The sequence below is a fragment of the Mirounga angustirostris genome, unplaced genomic scaffold, assembly GCF_029215605.1.
Source record: "Mirounga angustirostris isolate CCGP_5_RB_7025 unplaced genomic scaffold, mMirAng1.0.hap1 SCAF_8, whole genome shotgun sequence".
NCBI classification, from domain to species: domain Eukaryota; kingdom Metazoa; phylum Chordata; class Mammalia; order Carnivora; family Phocidae; genus Mirounga; species Mirounga angustirostris.
The window spans coordinates 129,058,619-129,075,307 of record NW_026991716.1 but is presented as its reverse complement, the minus strand read 5'-3'; the positions used below and the strand labels follow the sequence as shown (position 1 = coordinate 129,075,307).

Genomic DNA, 16,689 nt, shown 5'->3' with positions numbered 1-16,689 from the left:
AGATAAACACCTTGTTGGCCTAATTTGTATATAAGTAAGATTCTAAATGCAATCTTATAGCATTAAGATATAGATACGTCTAAAATTTTTGTGTTAGAGAAAAAGAAAACCAGGCCCTAGAGATACCAAAAGAGCCTCCAAGAAATACAACTGGATGAACCATTAAAGGAACTGGGGACATTTATAGCTTAGAAAGGCTTATCCTTTTAAAGGGGGATATGGTAATTATTTTCAAGTTTTTGAAGGGTTGCCAGAGGAAAGAGAAATGAAGGCCAGTTCAATATAGTTTCAAAGAATATCGCTATAATTTAAGAGAAGATATGTGCAAGATTTCTGGTCTTTTGAAAACTTGGAATGTTGTGAAGGGCTAGTTTCTAAATAAGACATAAAACCCAGAAACCAGAAAGAAAAAAAAAGATTGATAAGTCTGAATATATAAAAGTAAAAAAAATTATAAAACAAAAAAATTTATCAAGTTAAAAGTAATTTAAAAAAACCCAGATATCCCGCAACAGGCAAGTTCACAAAATACAAACGGCTTAAAAATTAATACATGAAAAGATGCTCAACCTCACTCATATTTAAAGATGCAAATTTTTAAAATCCAAAACAATACATTTTTGCCTACCAGACTGACAAAGATGTATTCTTTTTTTCAATCACCTACATAGTGATGAGTAGGGGAGGGAAGAAGGAAAAGAACATTCTTATAAATGCTGCCAAAAGTGTTCCCTATTTACAAATATGAGAGTATAAACTGGTAGACAAAGAGTCTCAAAACTGGCAACATGTTCTGTGGTAGTCATCGGTGTCCTTCACCAAATATTTCTGGCTCTCTGCCTTCCAGGTATGTATGGTAGAATTATGCCTCCCCATTCTCTAGCAATCAGATGTGGTTAGGTGCGGTTCTGTAACTTGCTTTACTAAAGAGTAACATGTCAGGGTAGAAGCTTAAGGAGTCAGTACTGATTTGCTGTATTTCTTTTGTCTTGCCTGAACAATCATGGAGGCATGGAATGGAGCCTCCCTCAACCTGGGTCCTTAAGTGAGGATGATAAAGAACAAAGCCCACCAGCTATCTATAGTGGCAAGTGAGCTAGAGATAAATCTTGGTTGTTAAAGACAGTTTGTTACTGAAGCATAACCAAGCCTAAATGATGTATCTATCAAAATTAAAAATACACATATCCTTTGACACAGCAGTTCCACTCCTGGTAATCTCTTCTGCATGTCATACTTGGACATGGGCATAAATATGAATGTACAGGATTTTTACTGCAGCAGTTTGTAAAAACAAGAACTTAAGGTCTATCTATCAAGAAAGGCCTGGTTACGGATTATGGTACAAAACACCATGCAGCCATTTTTTAAGAAAAGAGATCTATCTGCACCTGCTGACATGGAATACTCTCAAAGAGACAGAGACAAAAAAAATGATAAAAACAAAAAGCAAAATGCCATATTTCATTTATAAAAAGAGATGTAAATATATATATATGCTTGTATATAAATATATGCTTATATATAAATACATATATATATATATATATATACTTGATATACAGTTTCAGTTTTTAGAAGAATAGAAAATGAAATATTTGTGAATAGCTCTTGGTTGTCTCTGGTGAGGGGAACTTTTCACTATACAACCTTTTGTTCTGATTGCTTTTTTTTTTTTTTTTTAAATCAAGTACATGTAGGGGGCGCCTGGGTGGCTCAGATGGTTAAGCATCCACCTTTGGCTCGGGTCATGATCCCAGGGTCCTGGGATGGAGCCCCATGTCTGGCTCCTGGCTCAGCGGGGAGCCTGCTTCTCCCTCTGCCTCTCCCCCTGCTCGTGCTCTCTCTCTCTCTGTCTCTGTGTCTCGAATGAATAAAATCTTAAAAAAAAAATTTAAAAAAAAATCAAGTATATGTAGAAAAATATTTTAGTGCAATTCCTACCAGAATCCCAGCTGACTTCTCTGTAGAAATTGACAAGTTAATTCTAGAATTTATAAATTATTATTATAAATTTATATGTTCTTGAAAAAGAACAATGTAGAATTTACATCTCAATTTCAAAACCTACTACAAAGTAACAATAATCAAGACAGTGTGGAATAAAGGCAGACATACAGATCAATGAAAAATAATTAAGAGTCCAGAAATAAACCCATGTGCTTATCGTCAACTGATTTTCTATGAGGGTGCCAAGACCATTCAATGAGGAAATAGAAGTCTTTTCAACAGATGGTGCTGGGATATCTGGATAAGCCGCATGTGAAAGAATGAAGTTAGGTCCTTACCTCATACTATTATATAGAAATTAACTCAAAATACATCAAAGACCAAAATATGAGCATTAAAACTACAGAACTCTTTGGAGAAAACATAGGAGTAATTCTCATGACCTCTGATTTGGCAACTGATTCTTAGATATGACACCAAAAACATGAGCAATGAAAGGAGAAACAGCAAAATAAGTAAGTTGGACTGCAGCTAAATTAAAAACTTTTGTGCCTCAAAGAGCACCATCAAGAAAATGGAAAGACATGGGGCGCCTGGGTGGCTCAGTAGGTTAAGTGCCTGTCTTCAGTTCAGGTCATGATCCCAGAGTCCTGGGATCGAGCCCCGCATTGGGCTCCCTGCTCAGCGGGGAGTCTGCTTCTCCCTCTCCCTCTGCCTGCTGCTCTACCTACTTGTGCTCTCTATCTCTCTGTCAAATAAATAAATAAAATCTTTAAAAAAAAAAAAAAGAAAATGGAAAGACGGGGGTGCCTGGTTGGCTCAGTTGGTAGAGCATGCAACTCTTGATTGCAGGGGTCATAAGTTCGAGCCCCACACTGGGCGTAGAGCTTACTTAAAAAAAAAAGAAAAAAAGAAAGTTCACAGAATGGGAAAAATAGTTACCAATCATATAAGAGATTTACACTTAGAATATACAAAGAATTCATACAACTCAATAATAAAAAGACAAATTACCCAATTTAAAAGGGGCACAGGATATAGACATTTCTCCAAAGAAAATACATAAGTGGCCAATAAACACATGTAGTTATCCTCAATGTCATTAGCCATCAGAGAAATGCAACTCAAAACCACAATGAGATACCACTTTATAGTTACTAGGATGGCAAGATTCAAAGTCAAACAATGGCAAATATTGTTGATGATGTAGAGAAATCAAAATCCTCATATACAGCTGGTGGAATCTGCCAAAAGGTGCAGTCACTTTTGAAAACAGTCCGGCAGTTCCTCAATGGTTAAACATAGAATTACTATGTGAATCAGGAATTCCACTCCCAGAGAGTATATGTTCAAGAGAAATAAAAACAAATGTCCACAAAAAAGTGTAATGAATGTTTACAGTAGTATTCATAATAGCCAAAAGATGGAAACAACCAAATGTCCATCAAATGAGGAACAAACAAATAGTATATATCTATATAATAGCACATTATTCGGCTATAAAAAGGAATGAAGTACTAACACATGCTACAACATGAATGAACTTCTAAAACATTATGCTAGGTGAAAAAAGCCAGTCACAGAAAACTATTATGTAATTCCATTTATATGAAGTGTCTAGAAGATGTAAATCTAGAAGTAGATGAGTGGTTGCTTAGGACTAAGGCTGGGGGTACTGGGATAGGCAGGTGATGGCTAAAGGGTGTGGAGTTTCTGAGGTGACAAAAATGTTTAATATTGTGTTTATGGTGGCATGTAAGTAACTATACCAAAAATCATTGATTTGTACACTGTAAATAAGTGAACTTCATGGGATTAACTCTATTTTATTAATGCTATTAAAATAATGACTAAACTTTTTAATTGACTGAGCCACCGAGGTGCCCCACGACTAAACTTTTTAAAAAAGAATGAAATAGATTTGTACATGCTGAAATGCAATGATCTTAAGATGTTAAGCAAAAACTGTGTATGTCTCTCTACAATGTTCATTATATATACCATAGGGTATGTATAGATTATAAAACCCTGCATATGTGTATTTACATATGCCCATATATGGACAGTGTATTTGCATTATAGAAGGGGTGTGTGTATGTGATTATGATGACAAGGAGGATAAAGATGGCTAATGGAGGTTACCTCCGAGAGTTTAGTAGTGGGAGGGTTGGTGGGAAGATATAGGCAGGGGCTGAAAGGAGACACATTTTTATTCTATCTTCGTTTTTTGGGGGGCTGAAATTTCTTTCATCATATGCGTATGTTGCATAATACTTTTTAAAGAGGTCAGTTTAATACAGGAAATAACTTGCTAGGAGGCAGAGTGTGGAGTGTGCTTCTTCAGGTATGCAAGCATGTACAGAATGGATTTACACTTACTAGGGACCTTATAGGACCAAGTGTTGGATGGGCAAATGGCCTGGATAACCTTCGCAGAATTTGAGATCACTTTTAAAGTCTCTTCCAACCCTGAGATTTATTTCAAATTAAAAAAGGTAGTTAGTCTTGAGATTGGGAAGAACCTATGAAAATTCTGTACAGGTTTGATATCAATTAAGCTTAATTTTGATTCAATTACTTAACATAATCTCAAGGTCAACATAGTAAGTCAACATTCTAAAAAAAGGCATTTCCAATCAGCAGATGCATAAAATAAAGGCAAAATGCAAATTTAAAAATTTGAACTAACTGAAGTTATATCTCCTCTTGAAAAGAATATTTAGCCCTCTCAATTTTTGTCATGATTAAGCATTTTTATTAAATCTTGTTAGATAGGAAGGTGTTGTGATTCGGAGAGAAGCATTGGTAAAAAAAAAAAAAAAAAAGACAAGGAATGAGAAACACAAAGTCCAAGAAGCTAATTTCATGTCGTAAGTTTTCCTATTTATTTTCCTAATTTAGGTTCAAAGTCAAGGCTACTGCTTAACAATACGATAGGACCATAAATATATCTGGAAAAAAAGTACTGAGGTATCATTAAAAATGTTTATGACCTTATGTATGTAATTTTTAACACTGCACAGATGGATTTCTGTAGAAATAACAGAGAAGGAAAAATTTTTGGCAGCAGTGGTAGTTTGTAAGAGCTTCTGGCATAGAAAGCAAGCCCTTTCCCTCCCCTGCCATGAAAACTGGTTTGAATGAGTGAAACATTTGTTCTCCATATCCATAGAAATTGCCAGTGTTACTAAAAGCATACTTCTATGAACAGAAAACACCAGAGAGTCTCAGAATACAGTGAATGATCAGGTATTTACTGGTATTTTCAGAAGTTACGTAGAGTCAGGTAGTATGACTCAAGGGGGGGGGATGAGGGGGGAGAGATGTAGCTATTTGGCCACACAGTAACCTTTACTACTGCTGAGAAATTTTCGCTTCAATATTTGTTCTTCTTAGCAGGTAAAATAAGAGTCTTCTTCATATCCATAGACTATGAAATGGAATTTCTCTCTAACATGAATTTGTCTTTTCTCTTGGGCACTCATTGGTGTCTCTGATTCCTGTGGTAGTTTAAAGACTCAAATGTAATTTATTTCCTTTCGCAGTGGTGGTGGGAGACTTGGTGACGAAATGAGCAGGAGAGTGGTAGAAGTTTCATTAATTTACCTCTTTTTCCTCTGCTCATTCTATAGCAGAGAGCATATCCAACAATGTATCTTTTATAAACATAAATTCTCATTTTTGAAATGTTTTATTGTAGATTTTAAATGTTAGATGAAATATAAATGAAAAATACTGCATTTTGTTTACCAAACTTATTTATGTATGTTCCCTCCTCAGTTTTTGAGAAAAATATTTTCCTAGGACTCTATACCTGGCACAGCTTCTTTTCCTACTCGGAAACAGTATGTTCCAGGAGCTTTGGAAAGATCAATTTCACTGCAGGAGGCAGAGAGATTTCTTTTCTCTTTATTACCCACACCACACAAATCAGAGTTGAGAAAAGATGCTTGCTTAAATATCAGTATTATCTGGGTTGCCGTATGAAGTACGGTAGTGAGTGCTATATAAACTGTAGAGCAACACACACATGTAAGGTAACATCATAAAAGATGCATTTGCAGAAAAGAACAATCCTCTGATCTTAACAGAACCAAGTCAAAGACACACTCCATCAAGACTTTGTCACTGGATATGCATAAATCTGGGTCAACAACGGCAGTTCCGTACGAAACAGAAGGAAACAAGATGAAAGGCTGCAAAACAGGACCTCCCCCAATACAGAGTGCATGCAGAGAGATAATACACGGATGCACAGCCACATGAAAGTTACGGAATTCCACAGGTACGTAGATATGTTTAAAGAAAGTGAGTGTAGTTGTTTAAACTGTCTGAAGGCTGTTAGTGAAGAGAAGTAATTTGAGTGGCAGATTCTGAGGAACCCTGCTATTTGCTATTTGGGTAGGCTTTGAGCTCTCAAACCAGAGGCTTCACTCATCAGTGTTTTTTTTCACCTTTAGGTGCCTTTGGAAGGTGCTCCCCATACCACTCCAGGGTATTACTTTATTTTTCAAGTTGTTTTCCTAATTACATCTGTATGTTGTGATTTCTTTCCCTATAGCTGCCTGTTCTTGTTTTACTTTTTATTGAGTGATCTTTTAGCTTCACACTTCTTAAACTGGGGAACATGTGGCCCCCACAATGATGTACCAGGGGTTATGTGAAGCTATAAGACAAACTTAAACATCCTTCCAGAGGGCTTCTTTTGCAAATGTGGAAAGATGTTACAGTGCTGCGGTTAAGAGTGTGGGCTCCATTGGCAACTTCCTAGGTTAGAATCTTTGACTCTGCTATTTGTCCTTTGGCAAGGTTCTTACTTACCCAGTCTGTTCATAAGTATTTTATTTATTTACTTATTTGGGTGGGGGGAGAGAGAGTGGGAGAGAGCGCAGGGGGAGGGGCAGAGGGAGAAGAGAATCCTAAGTGGGCTCCATGCTCAGTGTGGAGCCCAGTGTGGGGCTCGATCTCATAACCCCGAGATCATGACCTGAGCTGAAATCAAGAGTTGGATGCTTAACTGACTGAGCCACCCAGGTAGCCCCTGTTCCTAAATATTTTAATCTGAAAATAGTAATAATACTAATGTCTACATTATAGTTGGTTGTGAGGAATAAATGGGCATTCAGAAAATTGCCTAGCACATAGTAAGCTTTCAGTGTATTATGTATTATGTATTAGTTATTATATGTCTTAATATTAGATTATTCATTTCCCCCCTCTCTAAGCAAATATAAGCAAAAATGGAGATAGGAATGCTGGGTGGAGATTAAGACACGAAGACCAGAGATAATCTCATGGAAAAGGTGAAGGTGACTTTTGAGTAAAGATCTGAAGGGAGTTAATTGTGGATTCTGGGAGAAGAGAATTTCGGACAGAGAAAACAGCAAGTACGAAGATCCTAAGGCATGCCTTCCATGTTTAAGGAATAGCAAGAAGGCCAATAGGGCTGGTAAGCAGAAGGAAAAGAGCTGTGGGATGGGCAGTGGGTCATGCAAGGCTTCACAGCTTTTACTCTGAATGAAAAAGCCATCATATGCAGAGGAATTATATAATCTGACTTATGTTTTTTAACAGTGTCTCTCTGGCTGCTTATTTGAAAGAAGACCATAAGGAAGCAAGAGTGAAAGCAGGTAGGCTACTGCAATAATCCACTTGAGATGATGGTAGCTCAGACCAGAGTGGTGGCCATAGGTGGTAAGGAGAGAACTCTTAATACACCTTGAAGGTTAGAGTTGACAGATTTTACTGTCAAATTAGATGTGAAATATGAAAGAAAGGAGGAGTCAAGGGTGTTTCTGAAGTATCTGGCCTAAGCACTAAAAAAATTAAGTTGCCATTAACTGAGATGGGAGGACTGATCATAGGAAGAGTAAGCTGGGGGAATATCAGAAGGTATTTCAGATACAGAAAATTCGAGATGCCTAGTGAACATTCAAATGGACATGTTAAATAAACTGGCTTGAAATTTGGGGAATAAGTCTAGGTTAGAGTTACAAATTTGGGAATCATTAGCACATAATATTTATTTATTTATTTATATTGTTTTTAAAAGATTTTATTTATCTAGAGAGAGAGAGAAAGAGAGCACACGCGCATGTGTGTGCAGGGAAGGGCAGAGGGAGAGGGAGAGGGAGAGGGAGAGAGAGAATCTAGGCAGATTGCGCTGAGCGTGAAGCCTGACATGGGGTTTGATCCCATGATCCTGAGATCATGACCTGAGCAGAAATCAAGAATGGGACGCTTAACTGAGCCACCCATGCACTCTGGCATTAGCATCTAATATTTAGAGTCATGAGGCTGAATGAGATCACCTACAGAATGGTACAGACAGAAAAGAGAAAAGGCCCAAGGATTAAGCTTTGAGGCTTTGATCTCATTTCTTTGAGAAGTGGAAGGATAAAGAGGTAAGAGCTGAGGGAGGGAGAACCAGCTAAGAATAAAAAGAGAGGTGGAAATTCTAGAGTAGTATCCTGAAGTCAAATGAACAAAATGTTTCACAGTGAAGAGGGTGCTTGACTGGTAAATGCTGCTGATACATACATCAAGGAAGATGAAGGCTGAAAGGAGACTGTGGGTTTTGTAACAATGCTGTCACTCATGACCTTGACAAGAGCAGTTCTGGGTGACTATAGTGGATAAAATCCTGACTGGATTAGATTCAAAAGAGAATGAGAGAAACTGGAGATAGCAAGTTTAAGCAACACTTTATATTCACACTCCAGTTAAAGGTGATTATGTCTATTTCAACTGAAAATTCCCTTTATCAAATTATCTTCATACAACAATTTACTCTCCATTTAAGAAACAGCAACTACCTAAATACAGGAAATCTGCTATTTGCTGGAAGGAGAGAAGGAGAAGAGGACTGTGGGAGAAAAACAGGAATTAAATATCAGTGAAATAAATAATAGTATATTAAAATTCATGTATTGCCTGAAACTAAACAAAAACGGGTCCAGTTTTAGCACAATTTCTAGTGCAATCGGAATCACCCACGGACCTTTAAAACACACATGCACACCTAGACCTCACCATTCAGATTCTAACTGAGCAAGTTTGGGATGAGCCCTGGGCATCCTTATTTGAAAGCTCCATAGGTGTTTATGAAATCTGAAAGCATCACAGCCCAGCTTGAGTTGAGAAGCACAAGAATACAGTAGTTTAAACATAACAATCAGACTCCTCTGAGAAACTCAGCAGTAAAATCACTATTTTAAGAAATTTTTAAAAGAACAAGTGGTACTAGTGGTCGTACAGGGCTGCATGTTGCAAGGGGGTGATAATCTATTCTTCTCCAACCTACAATACTTGGAACAGCTCGCTGCGGATACAAAGATGACTACGATATGTTGTTGCTCTAAAGGACTCTCAGCCAATCTACAAACCTGCATCAATATTCAAGAAAACAAACACTTAACCTCCACTTTCATATCGGAAGGAGTTTAATGGTTTCTTACTGAAGATTAAGTAACTTAAGGGACCAAATAAAACACATATGACAGAAATTATCTCTACTTGAATTAATACAGATATAATTTAGTATTATGCCAATATCAACTAGTCTATTTCAGAAGAGGATAATCAAATGAGATAGACTAACTAATGTTTTTATCCACAATTCCAAATAAAGATAAAGGCTGCATTAACTGATGTTTAAAGGAGGCTGAAAGAAACAAATATTGAGAACAGAACTCAAAATCTCTCTTAGAGGTAAATTATTCTAGGACTTGTAAGAAGTTAGATTTTGATATAAAATAAGACTAACAATGTTATATTAGAAAAACGAAAATACTTGAAGAATAGAGAAATCGCCTGGTCAAAGAAGGCAGATTTACCGACTATACGAGGCCACTAATATCTTACTAAGATGTGTTTTTATGAATTTTTATTCACAAAAATTTTAAAGAGCAAGTCAACATCACCACAGAGAAGAGAATTAACTGAAAAGAAAGGGTTAAAACATTAAGAAAGTAAGCACACCAGGATGGATTATACTGAAGATGTAATAACCCTATCCTTCAAACTTTTAAGTTATATGATAGTAAAAATGAAATTCACAATTTGTATGAATACTCTGAGGTTTTAAAAGTAGTATGATTTGACACTTAAAAAAAGATGAAATAATAATACTGAGAGCCATTTCTACAAGTAAAATCAAAGGTACACCAATAAGCCCAGCATGGAAAGTGACCCCACCTTCAGGATTATTACCTTGAGTGTAGGCAGCATCATCAGATCCCATACTCAACTTCCGTGCTTCACTTATTCTATCCACATGTGCTAAAGTAGGGTCCGTGAGGTGCTGAATATTCTCTGTTTCTACATAATGATCAGGATGGTTTAGAAGATTTGTAAGTTCAAAGGTAGGGGACACCACCCCTGGTGAAACTGCAGGGGGTTTATTAGGAGAAACTGTAATTTTGAAAGTATATTTTGTATTGGGTTGAGTGACCACGACTCGAGGAGAAGTTGCAGAGTTATTGCCTATTGCTCGACTTTTGGGAGGGTGGTGATGAATAAAGGCAGGACCCATGCTCACTTGCCCAGACATATTCCTGGAGGCAGCAGATGCTCCAGAGTTTGTGGATATGAAGAGGGTGGGCTGATTCCGCATGATCTGTTCATCTCCTGGGGCGGCATTAGCTGAAATATAGACCTTGGGTTGACTACGGGACATCACCTCATCAGTATTTGGGGGACTGGCAGCTATGTAAACAGTGGGCTGATTTCTATTTAAGGTCTGGCTGTTGACTGAAGAGGAACTGCTGGAGGTTCGAGGTCCAGAAGAACGCAATTTTGAAGAGCTGTTTCTTTGTGGGGGTTCAAGTTTGATTTCAATCTGGTTTTTTCGAGGTCCTGTTGAAATATTCTGAATGTTATATTGGCTATGGGCAGAAGACTGTGAGCTACCAGATGAATGAATTGTTGGTGGCTGTGGAGTAGTAGGTGAACTGATGGGCATGTAGACGTGAGAGGTCTGGTGGCCTTGCTGGTTTGGCTGCTGGGCTGAGGTATGTGACATAGGATTAGATGCAGGATAAGTAGTCCAGGGACCAGGTTGTGAAGGTTGATAGACTTGTTGAGGGTTCATAGGATTAAACTGAGATACCCAGCCAGAATGCTGTTGCGTCTGCCGAGCTGTGCCACTAGGAGTTGTAATGTAAGGCCTAATATAGATAGAATTTCCCTGTGGACTGTTAAGTACAGGTGGAGGGACACCATGTATGTGCAGAGATGTGGGAGTATTACGACCAGTCTGGATATTTGGGGCTAAAGTTACCATAATGGGATTAAATCTGGGCGTCTGCTGAGAAAGGTTAGATGTTCCTTTGCTGCCTAACTGAAATCCAAGATGTGGTGCTGAATTTGAAGTACCAGACGCACTAGACATTCCAAAAACATTAAAGCCTTGAGGAACTTGAGCTGGTGCTGTCTGTGGCTCCTGCTGAAAGAGTTCATTATTGGACTGACCACCTTGAAGTTGTCCGTCACTGATGCTGTGCGTCAGAGTCCTGCTTCCATTCATTCTATTTCCTTCTCTTCCATGGTGGTAAACATTCTGTGACTGCAAGTCCAAGTTGAGAGAAGTCATGTGATTTCGGAGGCCAGAAATTCCAGAGTCATCCGAGAAATTCAAGTCTCCTTCACCATAAAGATACCTTGTACTCTCTTGAGAGAGAACAGCACAGCAAGCATCCAGGTTATTATTATTCTGTAAAACAAAATGAAAATAGCTTGATGTTAACCACCTTCTGGTTGTTACACTCTCATCACTACTAAAATAGTACGTGATTAACGAGTGATTAGTTAATACAATTCTAACAGACATATTTGAACCTTTTTATTGAGAAGAACTATTTTTTTGTGCAAATGCTTGAATTACAAATCCTCACTACTAACATAGTGGAAAAGCTCTCTAACTAGCAATAGCTGACAGCAAACCAAGTCACTGTTCCGTTTAAGGAGCTATTTTACAGTAAAATGGATTCATGCAAATACAGTAAAAATTATAACCTAATCAAAAATATGATTTGAATGCTGAACAAAACATAACCATTAAGTATTATATTCATTAGGCATATAATACTATATAATTAAATGTTTTGCACATTCAAGTGCTATATGAATTGTTTTAAATTAATGACCTTTTAAAAAATGATATGTAGGGAGCGCCTGGGTGGCCCAGTCAGTTAAGTGTCCAACTCTTGATTTCAGCTCAGGTCATAATCTCAGGATTGTGAGATCAGGCCCTGTGTCGGGCTCCACACTCGGCACAGCGTCTATTTAGGATTCTCTCTCCCTCTCTCTCTGCCTCACCCCCGTTCGTGAACGCTCTCACTCTCTAAATAAACTCTTTAAAAAATTACATATGTGGTATTTAAATAGAAAAAGTCCTAAAATAACACAACAAAGTCATCTCAATTCATTATATGCTTCCTCTAAACTCAAGGTAGCACATAGAGCAACTGAGCTCCTATCTCTGCCTTTAGATAGCACCATATAAATCTACTCCACAGAAATGAAAACAAAAACAAAAAAGCAACCACATTATTTCTAAAGAATCCTCAAGAAACTGACCAATCACCAGTCATAAATCATCCATAAAAATATTTACTGAACATCTAAATTATGCATAGTACTCTGAGACTGTGGAAGACTCAATGACATATAGAAACAAAATTTTCCCTAGAAAAGTTTTGCAACTCAATTAGACAAACCATGGATTTCTGAAAAGGTAACACTATTAAAACATGACTATGTGCCAAATAATAAGTGGTTTCTAAGTTCAACAGAGAGTTAGTATTGTAGACTACCGTACACAGAACTGTGTTAATAAGGGAGGCATAGTCTGATGGGCTTCGTACACAGTAGTATATGCAGGACTTGAAGAGGGAAAAAGGACTCCTAGTGAAGGGAACGGCATGAGTAAAGACAGATTTTAGTGTGATAATAAGTAAAAGCATATTCTAAACAAGGTTAACTGGAACAGATTTAGTTGGAGTTAAAGGTTTGTATCGGAGATTTTGTGGAACAAATATTAATAAAGCAGATTGGGATTAAATACAGGTATATCTCATTTTATTGAGCTTTGCAGATACTGTGTTTTTTACAAATTTAAAGTTCGTGGTACCCTGCACTGAGTGAAATTTTTTTTTTTTTTTTGCATTGAGCGAATTTATTGGCACCATTTTTCCAACAGCATTTGCTCACTTCATGTCTCTGTGCCACATTTTGGTAACTGTTAGAATATTTCAAACCTTTTCTTTCTTTTTTTTTTTTTTTAAAGATTTTATTTATTTATTTGAGACAGAGAGAATGAGAGACAGAGAGCATGAGAGGGAGGAGGGTCAGAGGGAGAAGCAGACTCCCTGCCGAGCAGGAAGCCCGATGCGGGACTCGATCCCGGGACTCCAGGATCATGACCTGAGCCGAAGGCAGTCGCTTAACCAACTGAGCCACCCAGGCGCCCCAAACCTTTTCATTACTATTGTATTTGTTAGGGCAATCCATGGTCCACTGATCTTTTTTTTTTAAAGGTTTACTTGTTTATATGAGAGAGAGAGAGAGCATGCAGGAGAGCACGAGTGGGGGGCTGGGCAGAGGGAGACAGAGCCTGACTTGGGGCTCGATCCCATGACTCCGAGATCATGACCTGAGCTGAAATCCAAGAGTTGGATGCTCAACTGACTGAGCCATCTAGGCGCCCAATCCAGTGATCTTCGATGTTATTACTCTAATTGTTTTGGGGTGCTATGAACCATATCCATGAAGATGGTGAACTTCATTGATAAATGTTGTGTGTATTCTGACTATTCCACTGACTGTTTCCCCATCTCTTTCCCTCTCCTTGGACTTCCCTATTTTCTGTGACACAACAATACTGAAATGACCCTAATTAATAATAATAATGATGATGATGATGATGATGATAACCCTACAGTGGCTTCTAAGTGTTCAAGTGAAAGGAAGAGCTGTACCTATCTCAATTGTCAATCAAAGGCTAGAACTGATTAAACTTAGTGAGGCATGTCAAAATCCAAGATAGGCCAGAGCCTGTTGTAAATGCAAAGGATTTTAGGTTCTTGAAGGAAATTAAAAGCGCTACTCCAGTGAGCACATGAATGATAAGAAAGCAAAGCTGTCTTATTGTTGATAGGAGAAAGTTTTAGTGGTCTGCATAGAAGGTCAAACCAGTTTCACCATTCCCTTGAGCCAAAGCCTAATCCAGAGCAAGGCTCTAGCCTCTCTTCAATACTGTGAAGGCTGAGAGAGGTGAGGAAGCTCCAGAAGAGAAGTCTAAAGCTAGCAGAGGCTGGTTTATGAGGTTTAAGGAGAGAAGCCATCTCCATAACATCAAGTGCAAGGTGAAGCAGCAAGTGCTGATATAGAAACTGCAGCAAGTTACCCAGAAGATCCAGCTAAGATAATTAGTGAAGGTGGCTACACTAAGTAACAAATTTTCAATGTAGATGCAATAGCCTTATATTGGAAGAAGATTCCATCTATGACTTTCATAGCTATAGAGAAGAAGTCAATGCCTGGCTTCAAAGGACAGGCTCACTCTCTTGTTAGAGGCTAATGCAGCTGGTGACTTTAAATTGAAGCCAGTGCTCATTTACGATTCCAAAAAACATAGGGCCCTTAACAATTATGCTAAATCTACTGTTTTTGCTCTATAAAGGGAACAACAAAGGCTGGATGACAGCACATCTGTTTACAACGTGATTCACTGAATATTTTAAGCCCATTATTGAGACCTACTGCTCAGAAAAAAAGATTCCTTTCAAAATATTACTGCTTACTGACAATGCACCTGATCACCCAGGGAGCTTTGATGGAGATGTACAATGAGATTTATCTTGTTTTCATCCCTGCTAACACAATATCCATTTGACAGCCCATGGATCAAGGGGTCATTTAGACTTTCAAGTCTTGTTATTTAAGAAACAAATTTTGTAAGGTTATAGCTGCCATACACAGTGATTTCTCTGATAGATCCAGGCAAAGTAAACTGAAAACCTTCAGAGCATTTGATTCATGGGAAGAGGTCAAAATAGCAACATTAACAGAAGTGAGGAAGGAGATGATTCCAATCCTCATGGATGACTTTGAGGGGTTCAGGACTTCAGTGGAGGAAGTAACTGCAGATGTGGTGGAAAGAGCAACAGAATTAGAAGTGGAGCCTGAGGATATGATTGAGTTGTGTAATCTCATGATAAAACTTTAATGAATGAGGAGTTACTTCTCACAAATGAACAAAAAAAAAGTGGTCTTTTTGAGATGGAATCTACTGCTGAAGATGCTGTGAAGATTGCTGAAATGACAATAAAGGATTCAGAATATTACATAAACTTAGTTGAGAAAGCAGTGGCAGGATTTGACTGATTCCCATTTAGAAGTTCTCCTGTGGGTAAGATGCCATCAAATAGCATTGCATGCTATAGAGAAATCGTTTGTGAAAGAGTCAGTTGATGTAGCAAAGTTCATTGTTGTCTTATTTTACGAAACTGCCACAGCCACCCAACCTTCAGCAACCACTATCCTGATCAGTCAGCAGCCATCAACATGGAGGCAAGACCCTACACCAGCAAACAGATTGCTACTCACTGAAAGCTCAGATGATAGTTAGCATTTTTTAGCAATAAAGTATTTTTTAATTAAGGTATGTTCATTGTCTTTTTAGACATAATGCTATTGCACTATCAATAGACTATAGTATAGTGTAAACATAATTTTTATATGCACTGGGAAACCAAAAAATTCACTTGACTTGCTTTGTTACGATATTCGTTTTATTATAGGGGTCTGGAACCAAACCCACAATATTTCCAAGGTATGCCTATAATTAAGGATTTTGAAAAATGAGTCACACTAACGTCTGGACTCTGACATAGGCAATGGGGAGAAGCCACTTAACATGAATGAACCGAGAAGTAAAGACACAAGGGCATTTTGGGGAGGCAGTCTGTTGATACTCAAGATGAATGGGAAAGTGAAAATTTCTTGACAACACCACCACTGGAAGACATGAAATTATGACTGTTTGATAGTGGACACAAATTATGAAAGACTACAAATAAACAATGGATACAATTTGGCTATGAGAGAGAAAGAGCCTTCAAAGAGGGTTGGAAGATTAGAAGTCTGACAGAAAGAGGTCAGTTTTAGACATAAAAAAGATGAATAACCAAGTTAAAATGTCTATAGGTGGTTTGATAGGAGATAAAATCTAATTAAAGGAAACTGAACTACAAAAGGCATCTTGAAGTCTTGTTAAGAAATGACAGTCCGCAGTTCGAATGGGTAATGCAAAAACAAAGTTAGTAAGGTTTGACTTTTTTCCTCCCAACCTAACAGTTCAAATCTCTCATGCTATAAAAATTCTCTTACCCTATTCCTAACTCTGAATTGATATATATTAGTTTTTGAAATAAAATTTAAAAATTCACCACAATCTTTATCAACCAATTACTGTTATTACAGTTAGATTCTTGCCAAACCTAATTGGTGCTTTTTGCTTCAAGCTAACTTTATTGCTATTTCTGTAAATTCTCCCTACTAAACCAAAGCTCACAAAGACCTCATCTTCTCACCTCCTCTCGGCCAACATCCCCAAATTAAAATGTGTATTGTCTACTTAATCCAATCCCACACTTCCTTTTTAAAAGCAGATACTCATATTTACAAAGTCTTCCTCCTTAATTCTCTTGAGCTCTCAAAAATCCCTTCAATCCTTTA

General features: G+C 37.7%; 1 protein-coding gene across 6 annotated transcripts in view; it reads right to left on the bottom strand.

Annotated features, from left to right (window-relative positions):
* Positions 1-16,689, bottom strand: part of TAB2 (TGF-beta activated kinase 1 (MAP3K7) binding protein 2) — a 94,237-nt gene that overhangs the window by 26,238 nt on the left and 51,310 nt on the right. For all 6 annotated transcript variants that reach the window (XM_064598206.1, XM_064598204.1, XM_064598207.1 and 3 more), the window contains one exon: positions 10,162-11,662. In XM_064598206.1, coding sequence (XP_064454276.1) covers positions 10,162-11,662 — 1,501 coding nt within the window. The remainder of the gene's footprint in view (positions 1-10,161; positions 11,663-16,689) is intronic.